Consider the following 19,010-nt stretch of genomic DNA (forward strand, 5'->3'; position numbering starts at 1 on the left):
CGTGTTCCGTCCTGAGCTACCCGACGGTTTACCAGAGAAGCGCGACATTGAGCATCAGATCGATGTGAAGGATTCAAATCTGGCGATGTACCGACAACAGTGGCGACAGTCTCCTGAGCAGTAGCGTGAGATCGTGCGTTGGGTCGAAGACATGGTGAAGAAGAAGCTCATCCGACCAAGCATCAGTGGAACAGCCCGACCACCAGCTGCAACAGGCTGTTGAGGTGGTTGCCCGCGTGTGAGCGACGCGAGTTGCGCGCCGTGCGCCACCTTTTCCACGCCGCGCCCTGCACGAAGAGCTCATGCAGTACGCCTGAGCCCAGTGCTCGATGTGGTGCCGGAGCCGACGTAGGAATGGGCGGAACGCCGCGTCGCCGGACGCGAAGAGAAGCGCCTCAGAGGCTTGAGCGAGGTAGCGCCACGGCCAAGTCGCGTATAGCGCGTCCACGATGGCCAGAGTCACGAGGGCGCGGTTCCAGTTCGCAGGCGCGGGGGGAACACGGCGCGGAATGATCCAGCCGGGCGGCGGCAGGAAGAGCGTTCGCAACTCCTGCACGGTGATGAGATGAAGGCGGAGACGTCGTACCCGCTTGGGCCAAGGAGCGTAGCGAGGCTGCCAGCCAGACGGAGTTCCGGCAGGCGGAATCACAGGGTCGAAGAAGGGCGCCGCCGGAGCACTCCCCGCTGAGCCGCTGGAGGCGGTGCTTGAGGACGAGGCGCGGGACGACGAGGAAGCGGACGAGTCGTTGCCACTGGAGTAGCCCGAATCGCCCGGACCAGTGCCTGGTCCAGCTCCGGCTGCCGCACGGCCCCTCGACGAGGAGTGCGTCGGCCGTGCAGGAGAAGAGTGACGCGAGGCCTCCGACCCCGCCGAGTGCGCCGACCCCGCCGCGTGCGCCGAACGCGTTGAGCCGGCCGAACGCGTCGACGCCAAGGAGGGCGAGCGCGAGCGTGGAGGCGAGTGGGAACGCGAACGAGAGGCCGAGCGGAAACGCGAACGCGAAGCAGAACGGGAGCGCGGGGGTGTCCGGGAATGTGACTGCGAACGTGGAGGCGGACGCGCCGGCGACCGTGAGCGAGGCCCGGGGCTATGCAGCCAGCGGCGCTTGGGCTGAGCTCGCCGCGCTTGGTCCTCGCTGTCCGAAGACTCGGAGCCGAAGAGCGACGCGTCCTCTCGTGCGCGCGCTGCAGCTGCAGCGGCCGCAGAGGGCGTAGCTGCAGATGAGGCCTGCGCAGCGGCGTTGTCGGAGGCCGCAGTGTCGGCCACGGTAGAGAGCCGTTGACTACGTCGAAGGGGGGGAGAACCAGACGACGTAGCGGACGCCACTCCTGACGGCCTAGACGCGCGTGACTGAGAACCCGAACGACTCGACGCGCCGTGTCGAGGTCGCCGAAAACCCGACGAGGACGAGGCAGCGGACGAAGTCGGAACAGGACGGGAGCCCGAAGGACCTGCTGGAGGGGAAGCGCCAGTCGTCGAGCCCGCCGTCGAAGCCGACGAGCCCGCCCGGGCACCAGAGCTCGACGCAGTTGGAGCAGGAACAGGAACCGCGGATGCCACAGGAACTGCTGCGGACGTAGGAATAGCAGGGGGGAGGGGGATCGCACCGTCGATCTCCGCCGTGAAAGTGGCTTCGAGTCGCCTGACCAGGGCAGCGGTGTCGATCTGCCCGCCTACACGCGTTACGACGCCGGCGAGACGATCAGCAAGCTCGTCGCGCACCCGCCGCGCCAGCTCTCGGCCCCGACGCGCGTCTCGAAGCATCCGACGCCAAGCCACAGCGCGTTCGTCGCGCTCTCGGATGGCCAAGTCGCGCTCCTCCACCAGCTCGGCGACGCGAGCGCTGAGACGATGGGTCTGGGCGCCGACTGCTCCTCGACGCTGCTGAGACGACCGCCGCATGGACAGCCACCCAGCTCGATACTGCGCCGTGCGAGATGTGGCGCAAAGTTCGCCGGCTTGAGCCCGCGCCATCTCGGACTCGGCGGCCACACGGAGAGTCGTAGCAGTAGCCACTGACTCCTCCAGCTCGTGGATACGCGTCGCGCCGCGGCGGAGCTCCTCGGCGTGGGCCACTAAGAGCGCGTTGACGCGCCGAAGGTCGTCCCGCAGCGGGACGTTCAGGTTCTGGGCTGCCTCGATCTCCATGCGGCTCTGAGAAAGCGACGCACGGGCCGCGCAGAGCTCTTCGTCGACAGGGGCGCGCTGCTGCTCCAGAGCAGTCAAGGCCTGGCGAGCCTGATCTCTCTCGGCGACGGCAGCGTCTCGCCGCTGCTCAAGAGCGGCCACGGCTTGACGTTCCCGGTCCCTCTCGGTGACAGCAGCGTCTCGCTCGCGTCTCAGCGCCGTGGAGGCGCGACGCACTCGATCTCGCATGTCGAGGGCCCCGTCATGCTCTTGCTCGACGACCATGAGAACGCGGGTCACGCGGTCACGCTCGGCGAGAGCGGCGTCGCGCTCGCCTTGTGCAGCAAACAGCCGCGCTAGCGACACGGTGGAGGGAGGCGGCGTAGCAGGAGCGCGCGCGAGTTGGGCAGTCAAGTCAGTGACCTGGTCTCGTGCCGCCCGGAGCTGAGCTTGACGATCACGATATTGCTCTGTCAAGGAGCCTCGCTCGGCGCGGAGTAGAGCCTCGGCAGCGTCGGCGCGTTCAGCACGAGGGCGGAAGTCGGCCACTCGGTCCTCCAGGACGGCGTAGTCCCGCTCGGCGTGCTCCCGGGAGAGGAGCGCCTGCTCGAGCCGGATCATGCCTGCGCGATAACCCTCGCAAGCACGATGCAAGATCGCGAGATTGCAGTCATGCAGCACGGACGCGTGAGTAGCCAAGCCTGCATTGTGCGCTGAGACGAGTTCGTACTGGGCGCGCAGCTCCTGGTTCTCGCGCTGGAGAGTGTGCGCGTCGGCGACAAGAGCTGTCACCGAGTGGACGGGGGCGCCTGAAGCCGGAAGCTGGGCTTGGGGCGCGACGGGGAGGCGAGGACGATGCGCGCCGAGGGCACAAACCGCGCAGCCAGCGGCCTCGAGGTCGTCGGTGTCAAGCTCTTCTTCTTCCAGGTCGATGTCGTTGACGTCGACGTCGTGGCGGCGAGCTATGAAGCTTGGAGTACCGCGAAGCGGACTGCGAGGGCAGAAAACGCGATGGTGTCGAGACGAAGCGAAGGCGCGGGGCAGGTTCTGCGACGACACACCCACCTGAGGAGGGCGCGTGCGTGGCAGCGGGACGAATGTGGTGTAGTACCCCGCGGAAGAAGTGGGCGCGCCGGGCGCCGGAGGAAGAAGGCGCCGGGACGCGAGTGATGGACTTCGACGCGGCTGATGGAACGCGACGCGGATTGATGGGCGCGACGCAGGGCCGAGCTCGACAGGAAAGTCGGCGTGGGTGATGGGCCGTGAGACACGGTGCCAGAATCCAGTGCGACACGTAATCATCCGACGAGTCGACCAGCGCACCCGGTTCTGCAAAACGCGCCGACCCTAAACCCCGCCGAGCAAAACGCGCCGAGCAAGACGCGTCGAGCAAAACGCGCCGACCCTAACCCCCGCCGACCAAAACGCGCCGAGGTAAGATCTTGATTGCGCCACGCAAACCAGGTTGAAGGACGGCAGTGCAAGCACGACAGAAGTAGGGATAGGCCCAGAGCGGTAGGCTTAGCAAGCAGTAGTACAGAGTAGCCAGTAGCAAGGACATAGGATAGGGTAAGGACTCAGTCCCGAAATTTCTCTGAACCACAAAGACCTCCCGTCTTCTCCGAGGTTCCAGGGGAACCACCAAGCGCCGGCAAGTAGAGCCGCCTCGATATCCCGGCCCCCCGTCGTTTGCTGGTTCGGGTGTTCACCCCCCACAGACCCGTGCTGGAACAAAGGCACGTTAAACGTATACCGTTTAGGTGGGCGCCCGATAACGCGCTGCCTAGGCGAAGGACCGCACTGGCCTGATAACCGCTGTGCACAAGCCCCCCGTGTAGGCCCGATAACGCCACACAAGCCCCAGGAAACGCCGGCCCGATAACGCCGCACACCTGACGGGAACGCCGAGGAAACGCCGGCCCGATAACGCCGCACGCCCGACGGGAACGCCGAGGAAACGCCGGCCCGATAACGCCGCACGCCCAAGGCTCGACGCCCTACGACAAGGAGCAAGCGTCAACACAAGAACCCCCCCCAACTCCGAAGCCTGCGAAGATTTGGCCTGTATTTCGAAGATACGCTACTCCAACAACCGAGAATAATTCGCTCGGCGCGACCGCTATCCAGACGCGCCGAGTGTGTGCGAGATCGCATTCGCGAGATTTCTGTGAGGGCGCTACTCCACATCACGGTCGTTGGGCTTCCGACACTTTAAAGCAGTACACGCGGCTGTGCAGGGAATCCGTCTCAGCCCTCGCGTCTCGGATCATCAGCGGCTCGAAACACGTGAACAACCTCCAGTGAAGCCCACGATATCGGGCAATTTGGGGGGTTTCAACTTATCCCCTGCGGGGATCACATTAAAGGCCGACACCACGGCCTACCCTGCAATGATATCGACCGGTTGTCCCCATTACGAGTAAGTACCAAGGAAATGGCTTGTGCGTTGCGAGTGGAATTGCACACTGAAAATTATATGGAGGCTGGTATGATGTTTTTTGATTGCGAGCCAAATTGTGCAATTCATTGGTTTGAGCGCAAAACCACAAAACGTTTGATTTTAACTAAGTACGTATGTGTACATTGATCAGGTGTTTCCTACACAGTTGGTGGGGGCCAATCAATGGCAAGAATTGAACTATACTTAAGTACGTAGCATGCAAGCGCAGCAAGTGGTTACTGGACAACTGGCAGTAAAAAATACAGTCAAACCTGTTTATATGAGGCCCTGTTGGTGACCATCTACTACAATGACTCATATAAAATGGACTCAGTTTAAAACATTATGTGGTGCACGTAAAGAAATCGTGCATAGTCCGCTGCCGCTTTGCCTTCACCGTAGTCTCTCGAACCAAAGCGGTCACGGTCTGTAAAGCTCTTCGTTTTCTGTCAGTCTGCTCTCCGCATTGCAGCAGAAATGCAGCCAGCTCCATGCAGTGTCTCAGAGCAATGGCAGGTTGAACTGCGGGTTCCTGTTCCACCTCTTCCTCCTAAGCGCTCCGCCAGCTCATGCGCCTTCAGCAGAAGCACGTCGTCCGCCATCGCCGTTTTAGTTTCGTTCTGAAAGAAAAATTCCCTCAGTTCCCGCTCAAACTGAGGGAATTTCACTCGGCGCCGCTTGGTCCCACTCAGGTCGACGTGGCTGAAGTAGGAAGAAGGCAGGTTGCGCAGTCGGGCGAGTGTGGCACGGTTGACCCGGGCATTGAAAGTTGCGTAGATCCACTCGGCGGGCATGGGGTTGTTCATGCCAGGATTCTGCTTGAGTTTTAGGTGCACTTGGAGCTTTTGTTCTAGCGTCAGACAGGTGCGAGGAGACATGGCGAGCGAAGAAGGCTTGCGGTAGGCGTTGAGTGTTGAGCAGTGGTGCTTTGAAGAGTGTGTGGCCGTGAGCAGTGTGAATCAAATAAACAGGTGAGACCTAATTTGGTACCCAAAAATGTGACTCATATACCTTGTATGCATATAAACAGAGATCATACAAAAACTAAGTGAAATATTTGGTAGCGACAAAGCCTGCATCAAATAAACGGTATGGCTCAAATAGAGAGGATCATATAAACATACAACTTTTGAGTTGCGATGAAGCCATTTCATGGTTATGATTTTTCCGAAAACCTCTGAACCTATTTTCCACCAACCGCTCGCTCTGTCTCTATCGCAATATCCACCAATTACAGCCCCGCTGCCACTGATACGCCTTCATTGGGTTAATCGCGCCAGGAAGCACAGGTGGTGTCGTCTTCCGCGTGTGCGCAGTGTCCCTCTCACACATCCTTCAAGTTCACTATGCGCGCCATAGTTCCGCGCCGACGGCGCCGCAAGTTACAGCTTCTGACGCTCTCTGTAGCCCTCGCAAAGCCCGGAAACGCGTTGGTGTTCGGCTTGTCCGCCAGTAGCGACGTTCTGGCGCGCTGCGAGAGCCTCCAGAGCAACACCGCAGCGCTCACAACCCCCAGTGAGATAGACATCCCCAGCGACGTGGCAGCCACGCTGTCCGCGTCCTCTAATTCGGTCTGGAGCGACCTGGACGACGTCGCCAAGGTGGGGTTGCTGTGGGCGCACGGTTACGTCTTCTCGGGCGGCTCCAGCAACGGCGACAAGGCTGGAGACGCTCTGGTTCAAGTCTACACTCGCTGTAGTGATGGCTCGGCAACGGGCGTGGACATGGCGGACCTGGGCGTCTCGTACGACGACTTTACCGGTCCAGGAAGCGGCTGTGAGGCTGCGACCTGTGGCTCGTACTACCAGGCCACTAACGCCAACTGCGTGGCCAATGTGACGAGTTTTATTCAGTGCGCAGTGGATGGGGCGTCTTCTGCGCTGCCGACAGCTACGGAGGTGTCGTTCTGGTCCTCCGTCACGTCTTCCAGTACGATCCCGTACCCACAAGTGTACGAACACAGCATCACGTTGACTGACGCGACAGCGCTGCAGGTATACTCGATCCACATGCGGAACAGTGACTCGGGCGTAGTATGTGGCAATACGCTGGATACGATCATCCCGTGCTTGAGACTGGAGGACGTGGCGACATCTGGAACGACTTCAACCAGCGGGACGTCCGGATGGTGCAGACCGACAGTTGATGCGGATAAAGTCAAGAGCTTCCTGGCTGCAGTGACCACAGTGCAGGTGAACAAGCAGTCGGACGAGAGTGAGACTTCGGACAGTGGAAGTGACTCGGGGTTGCTATTGGGCGTGGCGATCGGCGGTGGCGTTCTCCTCATCGTCGTGATATTTATCGCGTGCTGTTGCTGCCGGAGGAGGAGGATGCAGAGAGAGGAACAACCGTCCGAGACTGCAGCTATTGGGACGGCGCGTGCACCGAATGAGACCGCAAGCGCCACGCGATCAGATCTGGGCTTCATTCCTCGGGTGATCGGTCGACGCGGGAAGAACAGCGACAGTGGCAGCGACACCTCGTCGAACGCCGCCACGAACGTGAACGTGCAGACAAACCGCGGTCGACGGTCCTCTTGGTACACTTTCGGCAACGCGAGTAACCGCGAGTCCTCAGCGTACGGGCGCCGCTCGTCTATGGCTGGGTCGTGGGTGGGGGCTGCGGGTGGCGGCAAAACTGTGAGCGAGTACTGCAACGAGTCCGAGACTCTGACGGAGTTTATGCAGGACCCGGAGGTGTTCACGAAGCGCATCGCCTTCGACGAGCTGACCTTCTTGCGGATGCTGTCGAAGGGAGCTTACGGCGAGGTGTGGCTTGGCCAACTGGAGACGCGTCACGTTGCCATCAAGCGGTTGCTACCGGAGAAATGCCAGTTCACAACCAGCTTGGAGCAGTTCGCGGGCGAGATCCAACTCATGTGCACCCTGCAGCACCGCAACATCGTGTCGTTCGTGGGCGTGAGCTGGAATCGACTACAGAATCTGTGCGCTGTGGTGGAGTATATGGACGCGGGCGACCTGGAGGAAGTGCTGAAGAAGAACCGAGAGAAGTTCACGTGGCAGCGCGAGAAGATCTCGATCGCGATGGATATAGCGGAAGGCTTAGTCTACCTGCACTGTTTACGGCCCATTGTGGTGCACCGCGACCTCAAGTCCAAGAACGTGCTGCTGAACCGCAAGTTCCACGCCAAACTGAGCGACTTCGGGGTTAGCCGCAAGACTCACGTGAACGAGACCATGACGTCGGGCGTCGGCACCCTGTTGTGGACAGCACCGGAGATCATCGAGGGCAAGAAATACTCGGAGAAGGCGGATATCTACTCGCTGGGGGTCGTGCTGTCCGAGATGGACACGTGCGAGCAACCGTTCTCCGACGTGACTTCGGACAAGGGCGAGCGGCTGCCAGGCATGCAACTCGCTCAGCTCGTGCGGCTGGGCAAGATCCGCGTGTCGCTGCGGGAGGACTGTCCGCCGAATCTCCGCAAGCTGGTAATGGACTGCACGCAGTTGGACCCGGACGCACGACCAAGCTCGATGCAAGTGGCCTTCACTCTCAAGAGTATCATCGCACCGACGCTGCGTATGTCGTCGACGACAACCACGACAGGCTCGACGTCTTCCTCAACTGGTTTCCCATCCAGCGGTAGCCATGCTACGGCTGGACAAGCTCTTCAACGCCCGTCGCCTTCAGTGAAAGGCGGTCGTATTTAATTACGAGCCAGTATGTCAGCTAATGTTGTAAGCATCTTAAAAACTTGTTGTTGGGGTGCTCTCCTGCTGATATCTGGTCGCGATTCCTGTAACATGTACTATCTACCTGATCTCAGATTTTAAGCATTGAACATGATGTTCCATTGAAGTAAAGCATTTTCGTGTGATTAGTAAAAATAGAAGTAAACTCTGCCAATGCAGAAGGTCTGTGCAAAACAGCCAATCGAACGCTGCAGCAACGTTCGATTAAAATTGAAAATCTATTTTTTCAAATGAATCTATTACTTCAGTAAAGACAATACATGAAATACTTCCAGTATTCACAGCACTCATTCCCTCGTATCGACCTGTTGCCATGGAAGATTGGTATCTCATCGTATACGGCGGGCATGTTGGGTTCTGTTGGGCAGTAGCCCACCAGAAATCCATGCGCTTGGCTTTGTACAAGTGAATGAAGCACAAGATGGAGCTGACAGCATCACTAAATCTCTAGAGCGGGCGATGAACCAGGTAGCACACTGCACCTTGTTGTCGACAGTTCGACTCTCACTCCAAGGCACCTTCCGGACTCCGAGTAGTACAGTGCCGCCAGTTTTGAGTATTAGGATGCTGATACGGAAGGACCACGAAAAGCCGTAAAAGCCTTGGTAAAAAATCACGCCAATCGGCAAAACATTCCGATGCAGTGCTTCAGAGAGCAGATATTCCGCAACAATTTACCATCAGTTCGGAGAACGAAATAAAGCCCAGCAGTAGCGAAAAGGGATTACTGGACTATTATTCGATTCGAAACACCCTACAGCGATTGCAGGACTCGATGCTTCTAGTTAAACGTAAATAAAAAACCTGTTACCCCCCCCCCCACGAAATACTTCCAGTAGTGTTACTAAGACCCTGACGTGCGGACCTACTCTTTCACTCCATTAATTTTGCTACTTTGCGTAAGACCCTAGCAACAAACATTTTCTTCACAGTGCAGTATATAATACAAAGTTGAAATAGCTAGGTTTAAAAGAAAATGGAAAGCAAATCTAACGCAAGCTATGGCACTTCAAAGTACATTTCCTCTGTTGCCCTGTGCAACAGTAATACTCAGTATCGAACCGATATGCCCTTATAGATAATTTCGTGGACAGCTCTAACGCGATCTAAACTTTTCAGCTGCTTCAGACTCGAATAAAAATGGCATTACAGGCTGGGAATCATCTGTACAGAGTGTGTATTGTATCCATTAATTAAAGAAAAAGTTATCCATTGTTCTAGAGCAGAGTAATTTGGGCGCCGCTGGTGCAGGCACCTTCTTAACGGGGTTGCAATTCAAACTAATTCATATTCGCGTTTGACCATTCTGTCCGCTTTTTTTAAAAGAAAAGAAAGAAATACTGGTACGAGCGGGGGTGATACTTCCCTAAGAAGCGGATAGGCACTCCTGCTTTTATCACCCTAGTCAATGGCTTCAAGCCGTTGAAGCCATCGTCTTGTTAGAGTGTGTTCTGCCTGGAAGATGTGCCGACCAGATGCATCGGTTCGAACAAGGAGCAGTTACAGCACACCGACAATCACTGGGGTTTACTCGAATGGCTGTTAGGTTGGCGGAGGCTGCCACCTCTGGCCTATAATCTACCCTCATTGTTCCATTCACTTCGGACACGACAAGCCACTCGCCAGCTCCCAACACTCGGATCAAGCGTGCTTCACATACCATGAACGAGCTCATCCTTCTTCTCGTGTTCGCGCTGACCCTCCTCGTGAGCGGTGACGCTCTGTCGGCACACTCCCAGACCAAGCTGCCCAAGTTGCTACCGTGGAGGGCGCTGCCCACCCCGACATCGACACTAAACCTTCGCTTCGTGGACTCAAGTCGACAGAGGTCACCGAAGAGAGGGGAATGACGGAACTCTTCGAGAAGATCAAGGCGTGGCTTCAGCGCGCCAAAAAGTGGATCGCCAGCTCCAAGACGGTGCAGGGGGCGAAGGACGATGTGCGGGCGTTGGCTCAAAAGAGGCGCGCTGCTACGGCCTCCAACCTTGTCAAGAAGGACGCCACGAATGACATGCTGCTCAAGAACAAGGTCACTCCGGACGAGTATTTCCTGGCCAAGGGGCTCAACTCCAAGGTGAAAGATTTCAGTGACGTACCGGAGGTGCTGGAAAAGAACCCCGGGCTGAAGGAGTGGGTTGCGTACGTGAAGTACTGGGACGAGATGGCATACAAGGCTCCGGTCTAGACAGCGAGGCGACACTTTACCAAAGACAGTAAACAGAAACGAACAACAAACATGTTTTTTTTTAGTTGTAGGCGAGCGTTATACGGTCTCCAAAAGCGATTTTTTTCTTTTTAGGACCCCCCTACTGTACTACCCGGAGCAATCGTCTCTGCAGATACAGGACTTTGGGATTAACGTCACCAATGACGAGCACTTATTGCGAAACCACAGCCACACACTCGGTCGACGCATCGATGAGCTAATGCCGTTGAGGTCAAGAGCGAGAAGAAGTGTATAGAAACTTACGAGGCTTTGAAGTTGGCAGCATTCTATCTTGTAAAACGATGTTTAGCTATACCCTTCATTGATATTGAAGACCACTATCGAAGGCATCGCTCAGAGACTGAGCGCCACCCTCGAGAAAATGGCTCCTAGCGCATCAATCCCTCACCGGAGCGGACGCGAAACCCAACTACCCGGCGCTTTGACTACCGTACTCGCAGCAGTGCGGTGTCCGCCCTCAACAAAATGGTCCTAGTTCGTCGACAACTTGAGGTAGAAGAGTCGGGTTTTGACCTTGTGGGAGCCGCAGTGGGGCTCAATCGATGTGATGAGCTCGCCTGGCTCCAACACCAACTTGTGCGACTTGCCACCTCCTCCACCATGAGCGAGCGTGCTGGCGGTGGGCTCCGAGACTTCCAGCTCGACGCCACCGACACGTGCTGCTTGCTTTGATCCGTCGAATTGGGAATGCGGAGTTACTTTGTACGGACAAGCAGGTCGCGGATGTCGGGGTCCCTTGGAATACATGCTAACTTCGCAAAATATTCTTCGCCGATGTCTGCATGTAAGCTAAGTTATCTAGCTTATATGGTTGCCTACAGTGACGTTTCCATCATGCCGTCGTTGTTGTAGTTGTCTGGCCAGGCATGTTAATATCTTGTAGAAAATGCGTTTACAACAATTACTTTTTCGAACGAGTCGTTTACGCTTTCATCATCTTTATTTATATGTGTAATACTACAGTGCTTTACCTTTTTTATGGGGAGGGGTCCAGGGCCTCGCTCAACCTCAAAGCTGTTATATAAATCGCAAACACACACCTAGCACAGCGCTATCATAGCATGAGCCTTTCTCTCGCCATTGATTGATCCCACCAACTTTGAAGGAAACACCTGCCCATACTTAGTTCGAGTCAAAAGTTTGTGGTTTCAAATCTCAAATAAATGTTTTATCACGACTTGGCTCGCAATCAAAAAGGTACATAATCATTAGCATCGCCACGAACTTGGGGTTCCACAGAGTTTCAGTCTACCATTTTGGTCGCACGGCTCAAGTCATTTTGCAAGATCTCGACTGCACGGACAACTGGCAATCAAAAACTTCTGATTGCGAGCGTCAAGCCAAACGTTTCTTCAAACTCTGCGCGCCACAGACAGCGTCGACTTTCAGTCTCCAAGCCCACTCGCGCCAACCAAGTCTCCCTCCATGCGCAGCCAAGTTCTCTATCCTCCCACTAGCCACGCGTTGAGTGAAGACGTTATTGGTAGTGTCACCCAGCGCAAGCTGCCACTGCGGCACTCCTACAAAGCAAGGGTCAGTTACAGACACCAACGAGTTGACGACGTCAAATAAACTTCCTAAGGTGAACCTCTCTATGTCTGACATCACGGCGATAGCAGACCCATCCACGCTGAAGACGCTGCACATGCTGCAGCAGCTATGAGCCTTTCGGCGGTAGTTCCAGGAAACTCACGTACTTGTCAAGGCCCGTCAGTATTGACTGGGGTCGACCTGCTGACTACATGGCAGTTGGCCAAAGGGGGTGTTTGTGCCTGGGGCTTTCCTCCTCGTGCCCGAGAGTGTGGTACGTTGCATGTAGTTGAGTGTGGTTGGCTAAGAAAAGAATGAATCACTTTGGAATTTGCCTCACTCAAGACAAGAGCCTCTTCTCCCTCGTTCACTGCTTCTCCTCGTCGTCAAGACTCAACACTATTCGCTGCTACTTCCGGGCACCGCGCTGCTACACTCAAGGCTCGACGCTGTTCGTCTCGGAGCGTAATAACTGCTAGGTTATGAGCCCAAAGCTCTACTGTTGGTGACGAGTCTCTTGAAGTGAAAGCGACGCAAGAAACAAAATGAGCAATGCTGGAGCTGGCAACGTGCAAGGCCAGCCGCAACAACAAGCACAACCGGCCGTTAATCCAGCGCGGGCGAGCAACAAAGCGCCCCGGTTCGAAGGCACGTTTGAGCTCTATCGCGCCGAATTGGAGCTCTATCTGGCAGAGCGCGACTCGTGGGCTGTAGTGAGCGGCGGGGAGACACGCCATGCTACGGATGTGGGCCTGCAACGCCAGTATGACGGGCGAGATCGAATTGCACGTGCGGCTATCCTACGCGGTCTGCGCGGATGCAAGAATGATGATGCTGCCAAGGTGTGTGGAATGGCTACGGCTGCGGAAATGTGGAATACACTGGTGGCGGATAACACCCAACGCGACTTCTCCTACGCGGTACTCCTGCGGCGACAGTTGCATCAAACCTCTCATAATGAGGGCCAATTATTGGCCGAGTACATCACGACAATGACGCAACTTCGGCAAAAGCTGCGCAATATGGGCCCGGACCATGCTATTACGGACAACGACATGGCCCAGTTGCTGCTGATGGGCGTGGCAGTGACGCATCCTGAGTTACTGGACCAGTTCGACCTGCCTACGCGTCAAGGCAACCCACCCACGCTGCTACAAGTGACCAATGCTCTAAGATCCAAGGATGAGCGTACACCCATGGCCGAGCAAGTGGGTGGGACGCGAAATGGAAATGGCAATAACTGCTATTAGCAGTTATTGCGCTCCGAAACGAACAGCGTCGAGCCTTGAGTGTAGCAGCGCGGTGCCCGGAAGTAGCAGCGAATAGTGTAGAGTCTTGACGACGAGGAGAAGCAGTGAACGAGGGAGAAGAGGCTCTTGTCTTGAGTGAGGCAAATTCCAAAGTGATTCATTCTTTTCTTAGCCAACCACACTCAACTACATGCAACGTACCACACTCTCGGGCACGAGGAGGAAAGCCCCAGGCACAAACACCCCCTTTGGCCAACTGCCATGTAGACAGCAGGTCGATCCCAGTCAATACTGACGGGCCTTGACAAGTACGTGAGTTTCCTGGAACTACCGCCGAAAGGCTCATACTGCGAATTGCCCGTAGCAATGTACTCCACTGGCAGTGGCACGTACGGGATCTTCTCGCCCTGATGTCTGCCCACCAAGAGCTTGTTCAGGTACTTGCTACTGACCGTGGCATCTTCGCGGAACTGCACGTCTCGGGCTTCGACAATCTTTCCAGTCCGAAAATTTAGCAGTCTGTAGCCCGTAGTTGAGCGCGCGAATCCCAGCAACAGCGCCGGATCTGCCTTTGGGCTCAACTTGTGCTTTCGCACCGCTTTTGGCACAAACACAAATCCCAGACACCCGCATACCCGAATCTTGCTGATGTCAGGTTTCTTGTTGAAGAGCTTCTCCGACGGAGTTCTGCCCTTGAGTGCCCGTGTTGCCGTCATGTTGTCAATGTCCACCACATACCGCAGTACTTCCGGCCAGAGTTTCTGCGGCAAGTCTGCTGCATGCATCGCGGCGCGCATCTTGTTCACCAGCACACCGTTGAGCTTCTCAACGAGTGCATTCTCTTCAGGGGTGTGCTGGTGAGTAGGCACGAACTTAATCCCATGTAATTTCAGGAACCCTTTGAGCTGGTTGTTCACGAATTCGCCTCCGCCGTCGCTTGTGAACGTCTTGATCTTGTGCCCCTGCGCACGCAGCTCCGACATCAGCTCCATCAAGTTGGCGTTGGAGTCGCTCTTCTGCTTGAGCGGATACACCCATTTATACCGAGATCCCTCGTCTTGGTTAGCTGGAAGTACCGATAGTTGCTCACACCGGGGAGATACTTCTGCATATCACAGACATCCGAACTCAAGCGCTCATAGGTAGTGAGTGTCACCCAGCACAAGCTGCCACTGCGGCACTCCTACAAAGCAAGGGTCAGTTACAGACACCAACGAGTTGACGACGTCAAATAAACTTCCTAAGGTGAACCGCTCTATGTCTGACATCACGGCGATAGCAGACCCATCCACGCTGAAGACGCTGCATATGCTGCAGCAGCTTAAACGAGAGCGTCGACGCGTACCCCAGGAGAAATACATGAAGAAGAAGGCCACGGCTGATGCAGCCCTCGAGAGATACATCCCGCTGCTACGTGACGAAGTTAAGCGACTGGAAGTCCAGCGAGATTGTCTCCTGAGTCCGAAAAAAACTCTGTGGTTGGCGGCAGTCGAGTACTTCCGCATCTTCGGGCACGGGTTATCTGGTCCAGGAGAGCCACTTTGGAGTTCTTGCGAGCGGTGGTGGCGCCGGGCGTGGATATAGGTGCAAGGACTGGATTCAAGGCATTGATGACGAATTGGAGGATGTTCACCCAGTTCTTTCCGGACGTTAGAGTCCAGCTCTCGAGTCTCATTCAGATCACCAAAGACTCACTCATTGCCAGTACCACCACAAGCATCACGATGACAAAACAATCCCTGCAAAACGTGCTCCCACATATGGTCGATGACACCAGAGACGAGAAGCCCCGTCGGGAGCGCATCGTTTCCCAGTTGTTGGGACAGCGCGAGTAGGCGCGTGACTCAGTTGTACGCTCATGCCGACATGGTGTCGCCGCTGCTGCAGTTAGTTGACAGTCTCGATGATGTTGCGGTTATTTTTTGCGACGCTCTCATCACACCCGATTCCAACTTGTGTCGTAGCGACAGCCACGGCACGAAAGAAGACTAAATCCTAGCCGCTTGATTTTTTTTCTCCGCCGAATTTGAAGTCAAAAAGATAAGTTCACATGCGAGATCTCTCGGCTACACTCTTAACAATGGGCTGGTTTGCAGATCCCTTTAGAGCGAAGTAAAACACAGTGAGTCACTGTCAGTGACCATCCTAGGCAGTACGACTTCCTACTGTGAAGTATACAGGACACTCACCCCTCAGGAGGGTGCATCCCCATGGCTCTCACTATGCGGTACCACCTACGCCGAATCCCCACCAGCGCACGCCACAGCCTTCTCCAGCAGCACTTCACGTTCGCGTAGCTGAGCCCAATCTCGGTGACAGTGTCAGCATCCGGCTTCTCCGTCAATAACCACAAGAAGTCCGGGTGGTCGTCGTTCGATCCGTAGAGCCACTCACCGCCGATGATCTCCTCATTGTCGTCCATCTCCAGTAGGTAGTCGTAGTAGGAGGCTCCCCCCGTGAAGTTCGCGATCAGACCCGAGGCGATCAGTCCGTCATCCTTCTCCGACTGCTCGATCCACGACAGACGCGACTTAACGTACACGATGCTCGTGGCGTTCTCGTTCCAGGGGTACGACTCGAGTCCGTAGAAGGTGTTGGCCGCCTCTTTCGTGCTCATGGCCGTTTGCTCGTACACCTTGAACCCAACGACAGGCTGGTTCCAGACCCTGTAGTTGGCTACGTGGTCAACGACGAAGGTCTGTTCAACAGGCCGAGGAGATTGGCAGTGGCGATGTGGAAGAACCCAGGGTTCAGGTCGCGGTACGAGTAGTCTGTATGGCGGCCGAACGCGTCAATGGAATCAGTACCGTAGCCGTCGTAGCGGGACCCTGCGAAGACGAGTGGTAGGTCGTCTATGGCGCCGTCGTAGACCTCCGTAATCAACGCCTGGGCTGGAAAGTCACGCCGTTGAACGTCACGGGGCAATTCGGTTCAGGCTCCAGGATGGCGGCTGAGACCCACGCACAGTCCATAGCGTACCACGTCGGGATGCAGTAGCCTGATGTCTTGTTGGGGCGTATCGCGCAGGCAATGGACTCATCAGCGCATTGATTGTCCGAGGAGCAGTTGGGAAACGTGTTCCTCTAATCGACACCATTCTCGGCTGAGACGTTGTTCATGAACGTGGTGACGTCTAGTCCAAATGCCGTCGCGTACTTCTCGGAAGCGCTCGGCTGGCCCTTGTTCCACTAGAAGTTAATGTTGTCCTGGAAGACGGGCCAAGGGCGGCCGGGCCACGGCGACGGACTGTGGACCGCAGTCGTGGGCATGCTTTTCAGCTTGCGCTCCATCGGTTTGCCGAAATAGTCCTCGATTGCGGCAAGGTCATCACTGTAAATCGACTCGAGCCTGCGGCCGCTACTGGTCGAACCTGAGCTCGAACTCGAGCTTGAGCTTGAGCTTGTCAGCTTGCGATCCATCGCGGTACCTTCGCTGGGCTACAGCATGCGACCGCTACTGCTTGGAGTCGAGCTTTGTGCAGGTGAACTGCCCGTGCTGTGTGACACAGGCGTCCGGGTCGCTGCCGGTGGGGGGCGTATTCTCCGACATGATCCGCTTCCCCACCTTAGTGAACACGGGCTGGGTCGGGGATGCGGATGCGTTCGACATCAGACCCTTGTACTTCACGGGGACGGCTGGTGTTTTGGCGGCCTGGTGCGAATGGGGGTCTTCCGGCACGGTGACGACGCAGTTGCCGTCGTCGTTGAGCGCACTGCCGCGGCCGGGGAAGCACTTGTTGCCGATCTCGTACGAGGTGCACGTGGTGTAAGGGTCGTACTTCAGCGACGTCGCTGTGGTCTGCTGCAGCTGGAGCGCCACGGGGGCGGCTGCAGTAACGAGGTAGGCACGGGGGAAGCACACCATGCCTTCGAGCTGGAGGTTCGTCCTGGGTCCGACGCAAGCTGGCTTTGCTGCTGCGGAGGAAAATGGGGAATGAGCCGAGTCGTAGTTCGATGCGTCGGTTGCCAGCAGGAGTTGGCGCCATACTACCTTCAAGTTGATGAAGTTGAGTCAAAAGTGCTGGTGTGGGATCGCAGTGCATGGGATCGGCTGGAGTACATAAGTAATCACAGGCCACCGCTACACACCGTTTGCTGTCCGAATTCATTGAGACCACAATTCAACTCAACGAATCGTTGGAATACGAAGTTCTAGAGTTGTAAGTATTGAATAGAGGCGGCATTGACAGAGGAGTGCTCTCCGCTGCAGCCCCCCATTTGATTGCAGCATTCGCTGTAGACTCTGTAACACCGAAGCAGTTCTAGAAACAGGTTAGTGGCTATCAGAGGCATTCAGAGCTCATTCGTACATAGTATGTATTACAGGTTCGAAATAGTCATAGGGCACGATAATCACTACTAACGAGAGCTATGCATAGGCTGGGATAGCTAAACAACTTAGTGTGAGCATCTTCACCGCGGCCGCGCCGTCACTATCTCTATCGCCATAGCAGCAATTCAACGAGAAACATAGTCGCGCGCGTTGCACGAAGATGCTCTGAAATCTACGACTTACCTGTTACCTACAATATCTGTGTCAGGTAAATTTGCTTTCCATTACAACGCATCTCCTGCGCCTGCTTCGCAGCCGCAGCATCTGCTACATTGACTTAGTGCCTATCAGGATTTTTTATTTATGAGCTTTTCGCCCGTCGACCATTATCATCTTCTGCTGACGCAAAATTTTCTTTCTTTATTTTTTTAGTAGTCACCTCAGCAACGTAGTACTAGATGCACTTGAGTGCGAGGGGGTTAAAGAGGTGACAGATCGTTCGGGGCGTACGTGTCGGCTGGAGGTGCAGCACTGAAAACGCGCGTTGTACTTCCTTACCTGTCAAGTAATATTAATACATGTAGTTGGATGTGCATCACTTACGGCCTCGCGGCGACAACCTGACATCGTTGATCACCGATGTGTGGACTGGTACGCGGTAAGCCGTCGCTTTCGAGGTATCTCGAGCTTGTGTCGGATTTGAGATGGGGAGCATAGGCGACAATCAGTTAACTTCAGTTACCGGGGCCAGTTTTCCGGCTTCAGTTACCGAGGTGCCGCCTAATTAATCTGTGTTGGGCTGGCCACAGCACTCCCACCGGGGTTACTGCTATCCCAGAAAAAGTACCGATGTCTTACAACTCTAAAACTATAGGCAGTGAAACGCGGGGTTCTAACGCACACCCCAACAATAGGAGTTAACTGCACGTGGCGGTATTGTAACTCGCTTAGCTAAAATGCTCGTCTAGTTAAGATTGCGCGGCAGGTTTGTATGAACGTCCACCGCCTGGTGTGCGATCCAGCATTTGCTGTCTGTAGCTTTTTAAGGCAATATGTTGTATTAATACTGCGGGTTGTTATTCTGTCTACTAATCAGGGGAGAGTCCGAGTGCATTTTGATTAGCTCTATTTGCGGTAAAATGAGAACTCAGTCCAGAACACATACGAGTATCGAAACTCTCAACGAGAGCGATTACATAGTGTTTTTTTCAGGTTCTAATAGATGCAGAATGTAAAAATAACATTACCACCGATACATGTCAAGATTGCAATATCCCCCCGCTAGGCCTTGCTTGGCGTGGTTACACGTACTCGTACGAGCAGGTGCTAGTCAAACAGCTACACACTGTCGAGGTAGTGAAGGCCAGCGACGACCAGAGGAACACTGTCGGTAGCAGCGAAAACGTTCATAAAAAGTGTTCTAAAAGTGCTCTAATTGTCCTAACGTATA

The 19,010-nt window shown here is 55.6% G+C and overlaps 6 protein-coding genes across 6 annotated transcripts; 2 read left to right on the forward strand and 4 right to left on the reverse strand.

The window, feature by feature from the left end:
• Positions 1 to 1,411: 1,411 nt before the first annotated feature.
• On the reverse strand, positions 1,412 to 3,430 carry PHYSODRAFT_530344 (hypothetical protein; the record flags this gene model as incomplete). Its single annotated transcript, XM_009539420.1, has 2 exons — positions 1,412 to 2,265; positions 2,437 to 3,430. Coding segments are annotated over 2 exons (1,848 nt in total), but the record flags the coding sequence as incomplete, so codon positions are not given.
• Positions 3,431 to 5,914: 2,484 nt separating this feature from the next.
• PHYSODRAFT_341117 (hypothetical protein) lies at positions 5,915 to 10,466 on the forward strand (the record flags this gene model as incomplete). The annotated part of the gene is made up of 2 exons (XM_009539421.1): positions 5,915 to 8,171; positions 10,021 to 10,466. 2 exons carry the CDS (start codon positions 5,915 to 5,917, stop codon positions 10,464 to 10,466), a joined length of 2,703 nt encoding a protein of 900 aa, XP_009537716.1.
• Positions 10,467 to 10,982: 516 nt separating this feature from the next.
• On the reverse strand, positions 10,983 to 11,165 carry PHYSODRAFT_374484 (hypothetical protein; the record flags this gene model as incomplete). Its single annotated transcript, XM_009539422.1, has 1 exon — positions 10,983 to 11,165. A coding segment is annotated over one exon (183 nt), but the record flags the coding sequence as incomplete, so codon positions are not given.
• A 1,418-nt stretch (positions 11,166 to 12,583) lies between these two features.
• Positions 12,584 to 13,288, forward strand: PHYSODRAFT_530514 (hypothetical protein; the record flags this gene model as incomplete). The annotated part of the gene is made up of 1 exon (XM_009539423.1): positions 12,584 to 13,288. The coding sequence occupies one exon, from the start codon at positions 12,584 to 12,586 to the stop codon at positions 13,286 to 13,288; it is 705 nt and encodes a 234-aa protein (XP_009537718.1).
• A 410-nt stretch (positions 13,289 to 13,698) lies between these two features.
• On the reverse strand, positions 13,699 to 14,058 carry PHYSODRAFT_377560 (hypothetical protein; the record flags this gene model as incomplete). The annotated part of the gene is made up of 2 exons (XM_009539424.1): positions 13,699 to 13,782; positions 13,924 to 14,058. Coding segments are annotated over 2 exons (219 nt in total), but the record flags the coding sequence as incomplete, so codon positions are not given.
• Positions 14,059 to 15,473: 1,415 nt separating this feature from the next.
• Positions 15,474 to 17,152, reverse strand: PHYSODRAFT_249949 (hypothetical protein; the record flags this gene model as incomplete). The annotated part of the gene is made up of 4 exons (XM_009539425.1): positions 15,474 to 15,900; positions 15,969 to 16,116; positions 16,383 to 16,476; positions 16,793 to 17,152. 4 exons carry the CDS (start codon positions 17,150 to 17,152, stop codon positions 15,474 to 15,476), a joined length of 1,029 nt encoding a protein of 342 aa, XP_009537720.1.
• Between the last annotated feature and the right edge of the window lie 1,858 nt (positions 17,153 to 19,010).

The sequence above is a fragment of the Phytophthora sojae genome (assembly GCF_000149755.1).
Source record: "Phytophthora sojae unplaced genomic scaffold PHYSOscaffold_13, whole genome shotgun sequence".
Classification (NCBI taxonomy): domain Eukaryota; phylum Oomycota; class Peronosporomycetes; order Peronosporales; family Peronosporaceae; genus Phytophthora; species Phytophthora sojae.